Raw genomic sequence first — 16454 nt, forward strand, 5'->3', positions numbered from 1 at the left:
AAGTGAAGGACGCTGAAAAGTGAAGTGATGGAAGTGACGGACATGTCAGAGCCTCTGTTCTAATCCTGACCCAACACGGAGCGCTTGTTTTAATACAACAAACAACCAAAGCAGGCGGGATGTTCCCTTGAGACATGGGAAACTGCCTAAGCGCCGCCCTCTCCAGCTATGGTGTATAAACCGAGCCCTCCCTTCCCGGGCGGAAACACATAGGAGATCAGCTGACCCGGCTCTTCCACTTCCTCAGAGTCTGAACCCTAATGGACGAAGCGGCTCAGTGTCACAGCGCAGAGCGGACCGCGGGCGATCGAACGTGTGTGACATGACCCGTGTCACACGATGTGAAGTTTAAACTGGGAAACAGCTGTGCGGCTGGGAGGGGGAAAACACATCTGGAGCAGAGAAAACACAGAGGTGAAGGGGGCTGTGAGTTCATGTGCTGGGTTGTGATTGTGATGTGATGCTGCTCACACTTTACTCTGTGTGTGTGTGTGTGTGTGTGTGTGTGTGTGTGTGTGTGTGTGTGTGTGTGTGTGTGTGTGTGTGTGTGTGTGTGTGTGTGTGTGTGTGTGTGTGTGTGTGTGTGTGTGTGTGTGTGTGTGTGTCCTGTAGTGTGCAGTGTGGGAATGGGTCTCATCCCTTTCTGGTCCAAATGGAGAATAAAGGGAGCGACGAGGCGGAAAAATTGAAGACAAAGTTCTTGTCGGCCTGGAACAATGTGAAGTACAGTAAGTAGTTTGCTTGAGGCCAACACACACACACACACACACACACACACACACACACACACACACACACACATGCTGGTGTCCTCTCGCCACCTTGTCTCTAATGCTCTCTCGCATCACTACAGTTTTGTGTCAATCAATCAATTTACTTTACGATTTAAAAAAAGAAAGATTTCAAGAATAAAGTCATAATGTTATTAAACTTTTTTTATTCTCATAATATCGTGACTTTTTTTCTTGTGAAATTATGACTTTATTTCCCTAATATTACAAGATTCTTCTTGTAAAATCACCATTATACTCTCGAAACCTCATAATATTTTTTTCTTCACCATGACCCTAATACCACAGGGTTTCCCACGGTCTTAAGAAGTAAAAAAGGAAGTCAAAACCGGTACTAGGGCTTAGGTCTTCATTATGTTAAAGTTCATTTCAGGCTACTTAGGACTCTGATATCATATCTTTCTTATAGGTCTTACATTTTATTCATCATGGTCTTTAAAAGGTTTTTAAAAAGCCTTAAAAGTTACTTGTTTAAACCTGCAACAATTAAAATGCAGAGGTACCAACAAGGAATCGGCACAAATAAAAAACATGCGCTAGAGTTCAGTGAGACAAGAACCTACTGCTGTTGAGTCAGACCTTAAAATAGTTCTTTGTCATACTGTCCACATTGAGTTTGTGTGCATTGATTCAGCTCACACAGATTCTGCTGTTTCTGTTCACCTGAAAAACACATTTAATGAAACAGAAGACTGTAGTGGGCAGGGATCTTTGGACTAAGCCACAACATTGAGTGACATATGGGTGTTGTGGAGTAGGTGTGTCGGTCAACTGAGTAAATATAGCATTCCTATTCAGACTGTTTTTGTCCTTAACCTTCAATAACACCATAATAAGATAAGCTAATCTTTTATTAGTCCCACAAAGGGGACATTTGTCATGTCACAGCAGCAACAAGGACACTCAAGCATCAGTAACAAGTAAACATGCAATATAAACATAAGAAAAGATGAAAATAATAATAATATATACAATATAAAAAGGGCTGCACGTGGAAAAACATTGAGATATTTGGCTTAGTTTAAATAATTCATAATTTTAATAGGACACAAAACAAACGTTTTCCAGAGGATTACTGAACTGTTATTCATTACATTCTACACGTCAATATGTGTCAATGAAACTACACCCGAGTTAATAATTAGTACAGTTGTTTGTCTTTGTCTTTTATTTTGTCTTTTTATTATGTGTTTCAGGTTGGGCTCTGAAATCAAAGACCTCATTCAGTAGAAATTCCCCAGTGCTCCTTCTGGGAAAATGTTACCATTTCAAGGCTGAAGGTACATCACACACACACACACACACGCACACGCAGCAGCAAAGGGAATCATACAAATAAAAAGCATCAGTGAATAAGTAAACATGACACAATTATATATGCAATGTAAACTGAATCTAAAAGATTTCACATATATGTTGAAATTGCACAGAAAATGAGTATTGAACAGTTAAATGAAGTTACACTTAGTAAGTGCTGCTTGTACAGTCCGACAGCAGCAAGAAGGACTTCAACAGTGAAATCATTACCAGCCCTTTATCCTGTTGACCCACTGGTTTAATCTCAGTATTAACTTGTTTCCCTGCATTTTGTGTTTGAATAATAATACCTGGTTGTCCACATCATCCACAAGATGGAAAAAAGCCATTTGCACTTCATGATTTGACCCCACGATCTTTTGTTTACGTCAGATGACGACAGTCTCACAGACGCCTGCTGTGAAGCCTCCAATGACGACTTCGTCATGGGGAACGCTGAAGCTTTCCGGAAGGATTTTGCGTCGCGAGTGTGGCTCACCTACAGGGAGGAGTTCCCTCCCCTGCCCAGCTCCGCCCTGACCTCCGACTGTGGCTGGGGCTGCATGCTGAGGGCCGGGCAGATGATGCTGGCTCAGGCACTGATTCTGCACTTCTTGGGCAGAGGTGGGTGAGATGATGGGACCACACCTGAGTTACAGTGAAAACCACATCACAGTGATGAGTGAGCTAATGCCCAAAACAAGAAAAGTTCCAAAAGTGGAATTAGATTGTTCCCAGTTCAAAGTCACAGCTGTGGCAGCTAAGTCGTGGAGGTCTGGACCCCAACACAGTTCAATGTGACGGGTGATAAAATGAAATGTTCATTTCTCATTTATAGTAACATTCTTGATACATTACATCCATAGAAAATCATTTAAACCAAACAATCTGAGAAGGGAAAATCTATCTACTTATTTATTTACTTGCTGGAATCCCTGATCTAAGTAGATTCCGATCAATATGGATTTTTGGGGGTGATGCCAATATCGATATAAAGGCATAGAACAATTCCAATACCCACATATCAGCCTCTCTCTCTATATATATACATGTACACTCATATATAAAACTATAAATAAAAAGAAAATATAAAACAACCAAATATATAATACATAAACTTGTATGTATTCTACAAATATGTCTGTGAAAGGTTTATACTGGCTCTAAAACTACGGGCTTCAGAAAGGGGCTTTGGGCTGGAAGCTCTGTGATTTGAATAGTCAGACAAGCTGGAACTTTAGGTTTTGAAAAAGGACATTAGTATCTCAAAAACTCTCGTCCAACAGAAACTGTTAAAGTGTCTTTTTGACGATGAAGGGAAGGAGCCAACGCGGCTGATATTTGGACACTGCCCGTTCCCTGCAGCTCCCGGGGGACAGTTCCAATCATCAGCTAAAGACCCAATTTAGTCACATGAAAATGGATTAAGCGGATTAAGGAGCAGGAAGACAGATTTTTCTCCGCAAGTTTTGAGTTTTCTCAATAGAAAGTTTAATTCCGTTGATGCAAACCATTCACAGCGAGTGAATCCCTCATATCTCTGTCAGATCTATCGTCTCTGAAGTGTCCTCGACTTTATGAGTCCGCATAATGACACGACGGTGCCGGTTTAATGCAGTCATTTAGAAAACAATATTTAAAACTTGTTCTTCTGTCAAATCTAAAATATGTCACTGATGAAATATTTCTCTATAAAGTGACTAATTGCCACTTAAGGTTATTTATTGATCAATTTCACTTTGATTCACTTTGGATCAAGGTCATTTTGTTAATGACTTAGACTCTATTCTGGTTCGTTTTATAGCCGGGGCCCCTCCTACTCTCCCCGCCTCTGGATCCCCCCCTGTTTGTAAGGCTAAGGCGGCGTTAAAGTGAAATAGTGGGACACTCAAACTTATAATTGGACAGAATTACACTTATTCTGTTACAGAAGCACACGGGGTTCTGTCTGTTTAAGGAAAAACTTTTAATTTCACAAGTTCTGAAAGACTTTTTGTTCTTTATGGTGACGCTGTAAAGGAAACTTTGATGTGTTGAATGAGGCTCAGAGAGCAGACTCATGGATCCCTGGTCAAATTTGGTGCCTTTTTTTATTTTCCATTGTGAATATCTGGGATTAAGTTCTCACAAATTAGATTTTAATTATATGTTGTTCATCTATTTTCTGTGTTGTCATTGTACAGTAGTTTTGAGTCTATTGTATCAGTTAAATCTCATTTCTAGAAGTATGGAGTTTTATCATAGATGTCTTTAGAATTTGGCAGCATCTTTGGGGCACCTCAGGAGGTAGAGAGGGTCGTCCACTAACCAGACGGTCGGTGGCTTGATCCCCGACTCCTGCGGTCGACATTCCGCAGAGTCCTTAGAGAAGATACTGAACCTCAAAGTGCTGCTGGCGGCGTATGAATGGTGTGTGACAGTAAAAGTGCTCCATATAGAAGAGCTGTATGGATGTGCGTGAATGGGTGAAAGACACTTTTACTATAAAGCGCTTTGAGTGGTCGATAAGACTGGAAAAGATCTATAAAGTGTAAATACTGTCCATTTAGTCCATATATATATTATGTTCCTCTAAAATATGAATAATTTTTCTTCCTCATAGACTGGACCTGGTCGGCGGCGCTGAACCTCCAGCCCTTAGACGCAGAGACGTGGACCTCCACTGCAGCCAAACGTCTGGTGGCCTCTTTGGAGGCTTCTCTGCAAGGTTCCCAAGGGCCCTCGGATCCAGGGTTGAAACACATGCCTCAGGCCCTGGGACCTGCAGAGGAGGCAGATGCACATCTGAAAGAGATGTACCACCGCACACTGGTGTCCTGGTTCGGGGACAGCCCCTCGGCTCAGCTGGGCCTCCACAGGCTGGTCCGCTCAGGCCTGTCGATGGGGAAACAGGCAGGGGACTGGTATGGGCCTGCTGTGGTGGCCCACATACTCAAGTAGGTGTAAAATGTTTGATCTGAGGGTAATTACACTTGTGACAGTCCTGCATGTGACTCTCATCCGCCTCAATTCTGTATGTAATCACATATAACACTTTTATGTGATATGCTCTTTGAGAAATATATGAAAATTCCCAATCTCACAAAATCCTGATCCAAGTCTGCAGCAACATTTTATGAGTTCCTCCCTGACCCAGACCTCATCTTTCCACCAAGATTCATGGTAACCTGTCTAGTAGATTTGTGTAATCTTGCTTAAGAGAAACCAACTAATAAACAAACGGACAAGGGTGAAAACATAACCTCCTTGGAATATAAACAGAAACATATTCAAAAGTATGTCTTTGAGGAGATGCACTAATCTGACACAAATTTGTATTATCAGTAATAAATGTGGCAAGAAGTTTAATCTCCAGAATCTTTGTCCTTCACTCACTTTCTCTCTTTTCACTCTCTTCCTCTTCCTCGCTCTCTCTTAGGAAAGCTGTCGAGGAGGCGATGGACCCTGGCTTGGCGGGTATAACTGCCTACGTCTCCCAGGACTGCACAGGTATGAAAGATGAGCCTGATGATGATAAAACAGGAAACTGGACACAATGCAACTGACCCTTCTTTCTCCACTAACTCTCTGCTGCTGCTGAGAAACTGTGGAGCGGCTGAGAGTCGTGTCACGAGCGTCCGTTCCCCAACAAACACGTTCCGTTCCTAATCTATGACCACACGCTCCAGCCTCCTCTTAACTGCAATGATCTGTGTTGTGATTCACGTTTGTCTTCTCGATGGCCAAAGCAGACGTTAGCTGGTGTGAGAGTGAGCGTCTTGGTGTGTTGCAGCTCTGATATCAGTGAGAAAATTGGAGTGACTTTAACTTGTGCACCACAGAGACATACATGATGTGCATCGTAGAATCTAGTTAAAGGTCAATCAACAGCTTCATTGTCAGACAAATTTATTGACAACTAATTTATTTTCAGAAATTAAATCAATTATTGATGATTAAAGTCATTTATTAAGTCACTTAGTAAGAATGCTAAATATATTTGCCGTTCCTGCTTCTAAAAATGTGAGAATTTGCTGCTTTTCTCTGTTTATATGAAGGTAATTTGAATTATGTTAAAATAGTTGATCAGACAAAACAAGCAACATAGAAACATGTGATATTTTACACTTTTTCTGACACTTTAGACATTTAATGGTTCATCGATTAATTGTGAGACATATAACAAACTTTAAGGGCGTATGGATATAATATGCATGTATGTATTTTGACAATTGTTTGCAGACAAAAATGAGAAAGATGAACTACAAAAGACAGGATTCTCGTATTTAACTAAGCCCAAAAAACAGGAATGCTACAGAAGTGATCGCCCCCGAGGCTGATGCACAGACAACATGTCTGATAAATTGACGAGGGGGGGGAGGGACACAGACAATATGACCTCCATCCTACCTTTGCATTATTGATCCTCCATAGTGTACAGTGCGGATGTGGTTGATAGCCACGGGGCACCAGCAGCAGGGCAGCCCTCTGCCGAGCCATCGGACGGCCCTCCTCTGCTGCAGAGTGACCAGCCAGCGTCTGCCTCCACGCCGCCAGACGGCCGAGCGGTCATCATCCTCATCCCTGTGAGGCTGGGGGGGGAGAAGACCAACCCCGAGTATTTTGACTTTGCAAAGGTGAAGTATACATGTCGTTTTGAGAAATATGTTTTTATTTGTACGTTAACATATTTAAGAAAAAAGGGGGAAGAGCAAATGGTAATTTTCCAGAATAGTGAGTTAAAAATATCTGTTTTATAGACACTGATATATAGTATGTGGGAAATAAAATGAAAGTGTTTTCTATCATGTACGTTATATGTTTCTCTGTCTTTCTTCATTTAGAGCATACTGAGCCTGGAGTACTGTATAGGCATCATCGGAGGGAAGCCCAAACAGGCCTGCTACTTTGTAGGATTTCAAGGTTAGTGTGAGCGTAATGGAAAACAGAGAAAGACCCACAGAGAGAGAGTAGCACATTATTTTGCATAATATACCCTTCTTACATGACGAGACAAAGTAAGTTAATGTATTCGTGTTTGCGTGAGGAAAACGGAGAGGAGTGGAGACGCAGAGGCGAGTGAAGCAGGGCTTACTTTATTCTCTGTGACCCATCAGAGCCTCGCCCATTCATCACAAGTAAACCTCCCAAGTTGTAAGCTGTAATTGATTTCCATAGGAGGCATGCATTAAATTTCATCTGGCCCAAAGTGAGCCACTCTTCATCACCTTCAGGAGCCAGGAGGAACCTTCAGTTGTACATCTTGGCAGTCAATATTTACACATTTACATTTTACCAATTTGAAACACAGTGGTGGATGATGTCTAAATGACAAGCAATACATTCTCCCTGCCAGGGCTCGGCTCCGCGCCGCATTCATCACATGCAAATCATCGAGTATAATTGCGTGTTTGTAAAAGTAATTCCCACCAACCAAAAATTAAATGACAACCTCTTTTTTTTCCCCGCGGCGTAAAGAATGTGCTTGTACAAATGCATTTGATTATGTGGAATTTAATCCACCCTGGTGGATATTAAAAAGCAACAACCTTCTGGGAGGCATATTTGACGCACACAAGCCCAACACTGGGCCGAGCAGGTGACTTTGAGCTACTCTGCATAGAAATTGGAGAGAGGCGCGTTTTTGTAATAATCCGATGTTTTTGAATAACTTGTCTTTTGTTTTGTCCTTGCAGATGACAGCTTGATTTACATGGACCCTCATTACTGTCAGTCTTTTGTGGATGTCAGCACCAGCGATTTCCCTCTGCAGGTAATGTGAAATTACACAGACGAGCTGACTGGGGCCTCAGTAATGTGAATTTAATAGTTTCTGTTAGTACTTAAGGGTATGAATCTTAAAGCAGCCCTCGGCCCAATTACCGAGTCCCTATGTGCTGATTTATTTGCTGCTCAGATGTGTGAAGCTGCCACTTAAGAGAAATACGGCAAATACAGGATCAGGTAGTCTGAATATTTCAGCACCCATACATAAAAATCAGCACATAGCAAATGTACGGCAACTTTGTTTTATGCTTTTCCATGGCGTTGTATACAATATGACATGCAGCACAGTTGTAAATTTATCGACGCTGTGACAGCAGATAAATAGGATTTCATTCATCAAATGATGCAGAATACAACTTATTTTGTGTTGACGCTGCCATGGAGTGTATGTGCACCACATGTCCCGCAGTTACCTGCCCCCCCCTTTCAGCTTGATGGATTCTTTCACATGCGTTTCGTCTCTTTGTGTCCAGTCGTATCACTGCCCCTCGCCAAAGAAGATGCCTTTCAGCAAGATGGACCCGAGCTGCACCATAGGTTTCTACTCGAGAAGCGTCCAGGACTATGAGAGGATCAGCCAAGAGCTGTCTAAGGTGGGGGGTGCTGCTTGAACACAGGATGCTGGAAATATCACCCCATCGACGCCACTCATTTATTAGTCATTTCACGAATTCTATCTTCTGTTTTGTGCAATGGCAAATGACAGTATAACAAGATGACCAGTAGGTGGCACCATTTAGCCATGAATCTGACTCACTCGCCTGCCACTCAGCAGATTGGGTCCACGTTGTAAACCAGTCTCCTCAAGCTTATACTGCCTCTGCTTAGAGGACTCTATTTCCATGCATTAGAATCAACCGAGTCGCAGCCTGACAGAGAATATACTTCTTGTTAGGTGTTAAAATTCAATGCAAACCGCTGTGAAATGCATAGTATGGCTGGAGCACTGGCGCTTCCACTGAAACACGGGTCAATTGTTTGTTCCAGGTGCTGCAGCCGTCAGCCAAGGAGAAATACCCAGCGTTCACTTTCGTGCAAGGTCACGGCAGAGATTACGACCTGTCGGCGGGCCTGACCCCGGAGAAGAGAGAGTGGCCCTTCATCCGTGACCCGAGGAGGACGGTCACCACCGCTGGGGACTTTGTGCTGCTCTGACAGCACTGTTTTAAAAGACTACACCGACAGGGAACTTCCTCCTCGTGAGGTGCAAACTGCCACGTCTGTTGTGACACTGAGGGATTTTTAAACTTCCGGCATTCGGTTTCCTAATTCGTCCTGGAAACTTTGTTGCTGGGCACTTTTAGACCAAACTGCTGTTTTACTGGTTGCCCAGTAACATGAGTGCACTGAATAATTTGTCTGGGACACGGTGTTGAATTTAATCACCTAACATTTTGATATACTCATCCAGGAAATAACAGCATTTAGGGGAATTTGTATTCTTTCAGCACCGTTATTTGTTTTTGTAGTTCAGCACTCCCATGTTAACATGCTTTGTGGATTCAGGTGTCATGCAGCAGCGTCGTCTAACTTTTTAAAGGTTTGTAAAGTACTTCACCTGTCGTACTTAGACAGAGATTATCAAGTGTAGATGTCAACAGTGGCCTGAGGTCGAGGAAAAAACCTTAATGAATAAATCTCTGGAGACAAAGTAACTCAACAACTTCTCCTCTAAAAAACATTTCACCCACCTGAAAAAACCTCAGCCACACGAGCACCCCGATGCTTCAACGTGCACTCGATGTGTCGTTTCTTTGGTTCACACTCGACCTCATTCTGTCTCTGAGCAATAATCTGATAATAAGACTGTGTTCTCGTCCCGCTGGCTCAGTCATTTTGACTGAGTCGTGCTGCTGCCGTGAAAGTGACCAGACGTGGGAAAAGAGGTGGAGGTGATGATGTTTTGTGCTGCACCTCACTAAGCACTGCTTGTTGTCAATTAACCTTTACAACAGGCTGGTTTAGATGTACTGTATATACATGGCATTTAAATAAAATAAAAAAATCATGAATATTCTGAGCTCAGATTCAGGGAAATGCAGTAAAGGAAGAAATACGATATAATTCTTCCACTCATTATTATTATTTGTATTTTGTGTATAACTGAAACCATTTGGTCGATTATTTCAAAGCATTTTGTCTAACATTTCATTTTGTGTTTCTTCTTTCTTTTGACGATCTATTGCAGATTTTGCAAAACACTTTTACAACAACTGTACTGAATATGAAATAGAAGTGAAGCTGCACACTTGAATACATGTTTGGCGACGAAAAACGTGCACTTTAGTTCATCACTTCAAAGTTTTCCAACTGTTGAATCTTTCTCATGTGTTCTCCTAAATCACAACACCTGCATTTAGTTTCTTTACGATAACCTTGCTAAATTAAATTCTGCAATTTAATGTTTTTTTTTTGTTCAAACCACTGGTTGGAAAAAAAACTGAATAAAGTAAAATACTTGATTTTCTCTATCAGATTTCTTCTATCGGGTCGTGAAGAAAAACCCGGTTTGCTTCGTTCCCTGTGCTCGAGACAAACCTCGGCCGTGTGCTGAAATGTATGCAGTCCCTTTCTCTCCCAGTCAAATGTAGTAGATTAAAACTAATCGTACGTGCTAACCATCTCTACAGCCCATTAACCAGGGACCGGAAAAAATGTGACCCGGTGACACTGGCAGCAATTGTGTTCCTCTGCGAGGAAAAGAAAATATCCTTGTGTGCTAAGCTCTGTTGCCATGGATAATCTATCTGTTGCCCCCTTAGTTCGAGCTATGCCGGACTGTTTTCCTGTACAATACAAATTCTTGTATTATGATGAGCCGTGCTTTTTAAAGGGGGGAACTGTCCTTTCTGGGCGGGAGCCAGGGCAAGGGTGAGGATGGATGGATGGGCAGAAGAGGAAGAAGAATTCTTCATCTGTTCTCTACCATGGAAAAGCAATGGCAAAGCGCATAAAGGCATCATTTAGATCCCCCGTCTGATCTGTGTGTTCGTCTATGTTGTGTTTTTTTTTCTTTTTGTGGACGGCCGACCGGCTGTGTGGACAAAGCGGGAAAATCAAGTATGCAGGAGAAAAAAGGAGCGGCGACATTCTTCAGCGTTGGATGATGGAGAGGAAGAGGAAGGGTGGGATGGACAGGAGGGAGGTGAAGGGAGGGGATGACACATTTGGGGATTTTTCTTGTCCGAAACATGAAAGAGCATTTGTGCTGGGGGGCACAGAGCGCTCTGAGGGTTGAATGTTCTTCATGTATTTACAGGGGATGTATGAATATTTGATTAATGAGTCACAGGCTCAGGGGAAATGCAGCAGGCGAGTGGCTTTACAAAGCAAGCCGATCTCTCTCTCACACACACACACACACACAGACACACACACACACACAAACAGACACATAAACCATGCCCTGCTGTTTAACGCAACTGCCTAAAGTGTCATTGACATTGCAGATTCCTGAAAATCTAATCTGCACCCAGGCAAATTCCTCACAAAGACGGAGTCCACAAGAGTCATTCCTCTGTTCCACAGATGCATGGTATGTAAGAGGGGGGGGTGTAAAGACAGAGACGCCCAATAAAGATTTTATTTTGGTGTCATCCACTGGAGGAAGTTGCTTGTGGGGTGCAGTTTTTAGACCAACAGGGATCAAGTAATCGCTTAACATCATAACCTGTGTTTGGAGTCGACCCCTGATGACACTACACAGCTGGGACAAGAACTTCAGGACGTTACCCACAAACCAAAAGTGTGATGTTGATACCAAGTGAAGCCATTCAAGTCATTTAGGTTGGATTGTTATTAAAATGAAATTGGGAGAGAAAAGTGGCAAACAGAAAACTAGATGGACACTCTGAGAGCACAAACCTCCGCCAAGGCTAATTGAGCACTTTCTCACCATGTTGCATATTGAGATCAGAGACATGTCATTCACAGATGGAACAGATGTAGCTGAGAGGAATATGTGTTCGAGTATCTGGATAAAAAAAAAATACTTATTTTGATTTGCAAAATCCCAGTTATTATCCAGGTCCACACCAACTTTCACCTGTTCATAGATATTTCCACTCACATGCCTGGTCAAGATCTAAAAAATGTGCAAAAATGTCAAAAAATCGAAATCAATAGAGTAGTTTTGCAATCTTTATCTTAATCTTAATCTTAATTTATCTTGCTTGCAAACAAACACTGTCTTGAAAAACCAGTCAAACACAGAAACAGGCGTGCAGATAACAGTATCTGTGATGGAATGACACAAACAGTGTAGAACGGTGCACCTTAATACCTCAGCTTCCTTTCAGGGTGCACATGAAATCACAGCACTGAGTCTCATGCACACACAGAGTCAACATACACAACGTTTCTCTTTTCCATGACAATATTATCAAATTTGTGTCACTAAGCTGCGCTGAAGAAGACGACTGTGATGCACCACGGTGTCGTTTCCATTCCCTCTCACCCTGTGGTTCTCAGGATTTCCTCCAGCCACAATCACACCATGATGGATGACACTGAGAACATCTGAGGGAATTAGATCTAACAAAAAAGGATAAGACACGAGGGGGAAATGTAAATGTGTGTGTGAAGCCTTAAACAGCTAAAAAGTGATGTCTGGTCCTCTCCAGTCATAAGCAGTGTGTAAATTTATATGGATGAGTGTGTAGTTTACACATGTACGGCTTGTGTGTAAGTCATTCTAAATCTTAGGTGTCACACTCCCTCCCTGTCTTCACACCAGGTGCAGGGGTGCTAGATTTATACCCAGTAGCCCTTGCCCACCCTTGTGGAATGCCATGCATCTTCAAACAGGTACTTCACTTTGAAATCTCATCTCGGCGTGATATCTCTAGGCGGCTAAATATATCCGGCTCCCGGATCCTGCAGCCGTCAGAGCGTAAATAGTGCCTGCGCTGCATCAGACTGCATTCAGAGTCTCAAGTCTGTCCACGCAACTGTCCACTTGTCTCCACCCGTCTCCTCCTACGCCCCCCTTCTCCTCCTCCTGCTCCTCACAGGAGCTCCTGGAGAAATGCTGAGGCACTGCATGCCTCACACATCTCTTCTGGGCTGAAGCCAGACAGATGTCACGATGCTGTGATTAATCAGCAGCTCCCAGGACAGGAGGGTCTGAGGGCGCTCCACCATGTGAACATGGCCTGCAGAACATACTAGGTCAGAGGTTCTTGAACTTTTTTCTTACTCTAAACTGCAGACACATACTTTTGCCTGGGTGAAAACTGCTTTTCTATCTTGTGCTGGGTGTTTGAGGAATCGCCGGAGCAGGAATGTTGCACCAGTGGTGGCCTGATGTTTGCAGAGGTGTTCATGAAACATTCAAAATATGACAGCAAGCAGTGTGTGATCCATGGGGCAAATTCTTTTCATTAATCTTGTCATATTGATTTGCCTTTGCTATTTTTTAATGATGCAAAACAAATTTTAATTCTAAAACTACTGATATTACTTATTTTTCAATGACAGGAACGATTTTGTCCACTACAACACAAATCAGTGAAGCCAGTTAGATTTTTTAAGTGATGAAGGTGATGCATACATTTGCCATATGAGAATATATCAAGTTTGAAAAAATAATGATTTCAACCTTATTGCCCAGATGTAACTCATCTGGAGTTAATAAATAAAGGTTTGTGGCTCCAGCCCATTGTGAAGCTGAAGATGAATGGATGGATGGGAGGATGAATATTTGTACCGATGCAGCCAATAAAAGGAAAATAGAGGAAACAACGAATGGTTTACAAATCAAACATTTGAATAAGACGTCCAAAAAAGCTGATGATTTACGAGATTTGGTGAGATGCTCTTTCGAAGAACAACTTCAGAACTTTCTGTTAACAAACAGGAGATTGTTCTGAAGCATCTCCTGACTTTAATCAATCAATTCATTTTGTCATAATCCATTAAAGTGGCTGCTCCTCGTGAGCAGTGTTGGCGTGAAATACTGTTACTTGTATTGCATGCAATTCTCATGAAACCTTTTGTTTGATATTCAATAAAAAGTTGTGCACAATTTTTTCCGTACTAAGTGTATTTATGTGACCTTTCCGTGGAACATGGTCATTGGAGAGGCTTTTACAAAAAGGACTTTGTATTTTTACAATCCCTAAAATGTTATTTATCTAATTTGAAGTCAAACATTCTGATTTAATGCGACCAATTCACCATCAAACTATAGACAAATCCAAATAGTCACAAATCCAAAACTTTTAATGGAACTTATTGAATCAGTGTGGAAACTCCTGCTTTGCTTTATTTTGCAATGTAAAAAGAAACGTATAAACGCACATTAAGCTCGTCGTCTGATGCTGTTTACATCACACACGTCCTCTCCTCCCACTGAGAGCCTTGCACCAGCAGAGGCCCAAAGCGCCGCTCCTCACCCAGTGCCGGCTAACCTCGCCTGGCTGTGACAACAGGAAGGGCACCGGAGTTAACATTTAGATAACGGATGTGTGTGCCGCTTTCGATTTCCATTCCTGGTGACAGGGAATCTTAGGAGCACATCACGGGTTGTGTGTGTGTGTGTGTTGGGGGTGGGGTGGGGTGGGGCACGCCTGTGTGTGTTTCCTGCATCTCAGGGGTGATGTGGAAGAACGCCGAAATTCCTCATTCTGCTGTCCTCTGAGGCATGGCCGGCCCTCTGTCAGCTTTTACTAACCAGATGCATCCGAATCAGGCGCCGGGGCTGAAGGCAGGGGATATTGCCTGCTGTGTAGCTGTCGACTTGTTTCTTATTGCATGCCTGTGTTGAGCCGGGTGGCAAGTGTTGTGTTGTGTTGTGTTGTGTGTGTGAACGGGAGCCGGAGGTTAGGGGGGGTCAGCCCGTCTGCCGGGTGTGTGAATGTGTGTGGCAGGACATGCTACGGGTCCAGGGAGTGTATATCATCCACCAGTCTTAGCTTTACCCGACGCTCGGATTGTAACTCACATCCGTCTCTGCCATGATGAGGCCTGTAAATTTTGTCAAGTTAGTATTCCTCTAACACCACCTAATGACACCGAGTGTGTGTGTGTGTGTGTGATGGTGAAAGAGTGTGTGTGACAAAGAGAGGTAAATCATGAGGAAATGTGACATGGAGCCACTCTTCTTTCTCTTTTTTTCTCTTATTCGACGAATGCATATATTAGTGTGTGTGTGTGTGTGTGTGTGTGTGTGTGTGTGTGTGTGTGCGTCTGATCTCCCCCATCCTGCAGATTTGTGTCTGTGTGTGATACTTTGCAATCTCATCTCCATCTAAAACTCCTGCAGGCCCCGTGCACCATTATCACGCAGTTGCAATAAAACCCACAGTAATTAAAGGGGATCTGGCCGTAATTGCCTCAGTGAATCAACTTAATCAGCACCTGTGCTCACAGTCGACCTAATGGTGCAATCTAACCTTTTAATACCCCAGAAATTAGAATTGTAAAAAATTATACACCTTGTGATCATTCTGTATTTTGAAACTCTTGAGTGGACAATGAGTGGACCATTGTCCAAGGCAAATATTAAAGCTGCAGTCCGCCGAGTGTGCCGATGAGACAGAGTGTGAGCGAGAGAGAGAGAGAGACAGACAGAGAGAGAGAGTGAGGACCTGCCACAACTAAGTTTTTACATGTTTACAGTGGATCCTTGAATAATTTGCATAAATGGACCAAAGATGGAAGGTGTTGTATACACTTTGTATATTAGTTTACATACTTATGAATAGCTGTCCCACCATAGACTGTATATAAATGTGGACAACACGTCTCCACTTCCTCCCACTATCCAGAAGTGGAATCAAAATACCCCGGGTATGAACGCTGCCATCTTGTGCCGATGAAGTGATTAGGAGCCAGAGTGTTTTCACAGCATTAAATAACTGATTTAAAAAAAAGTTACTGGAAAAGTAGTATTTGAACGTACATCAGTGTGATAAGAACTATACCTAAAATGATAGAAACCATCTTTGAGAAAAACTTATTTGACATGTACTTGACTTGAGGCGTGGTTTATGACCTGTACTGCAGCCAGCCACCAGGGGGCGACTGAGACACTGTGGCTTCACTTTCACGCTGTCAATCTTTATTTACTGTCTATGTGTCACACCATCCAATTTTAACTAACCCTGCTTTGTGTACAATTACTTTCTTAATTGTGTAGGATTGAATTTCACCGTTCCATTTCTCAAGTTGACCAGACACTTGGAAGTAAAACATCCTGGAGAGAACTTTTCACCGAAAAAAGTTTTGACTTTTCTCATTGCAAGAACAGCTAAACTACACTGATCATAACCATCTTCCATCTAACAGATGCACGATGCCCAGGAGCAGCTGCTGTAGCTGTGATGCAGCCACTAATAATGTCATGAATTAAAACCTGTGCTGCTTCAGCTAATTCCAGTTACAATATCTGCTGTGGAAATGGGCTCCTTTCTTTTCAGACATCTTCCAGAAATTGTTGGTCATAATAAATGCTGAGTTACTCCGTCCGCAGCTTTACAGTGAGGCAGCAGAGCGGCTGATTTCCATAAAAGTTCTTCAAGTTCACACAATTGACCACAGAGTGGTTCAGCAGACACAAGCAGGTAACAGGTTTGAAATTGGTCTGTGGATTAAAGTCTG

At 42.6% G+C, this 16454-nt stretch overlaps 1 protein-coding gene across 1 annotated transcript; it reads left to right on the plus strand.

Moving 5' to 3' along the window:
• The first annotated feature begins 213 nt into the window (after positions 1 to 213).
• On the plus strand, positions 214 to 10315 carry atg4c (autophagy related 4C, cysteine peptidase). The gene is made up of 11 exons (XM_035177292.2): positions 214 to 414; positions 613 to 728; positions 1988 to 2071; positions 2481 to 2711; positions 4690 to 5023; positions 5506 to 5576; positions 6501 to 6703; positions 6911 to 6989; positions 7763 to 7839; positions 8327 to 8446; positions 8841 to 10315. The coding sequence occupies exons 2-11, from the start codon at positions 653 to 655 to the stop codon at positions 9006 to 9008; spliced, it is 1443 nt and encodes a 480-aa protein (XP_035033183.1). The 5' UTR covers positions 214 to 414; positions 613 to 652; the 3' UTR covers positions 9009 to 10315.
• Positions 10316 to 16454: the final 6139 nt, after the last annotated feature.

The sequence above is a fragment of the Hippoglossus stenolepis genome, chromosome 14, assembly GCF_022539355.2.
Source record: "Hippoglossus stenolepis isolate QCI-W04-F060 chromosome 14, HSTE1.2, whole genome shotgun sequence".
NCBI lineage: Eukaryota > Metazoa > Chordata > Actinopteri > Pleuronectiformes > Pleuronectidae > Hippoglossus > Hippoglossus stenolepis.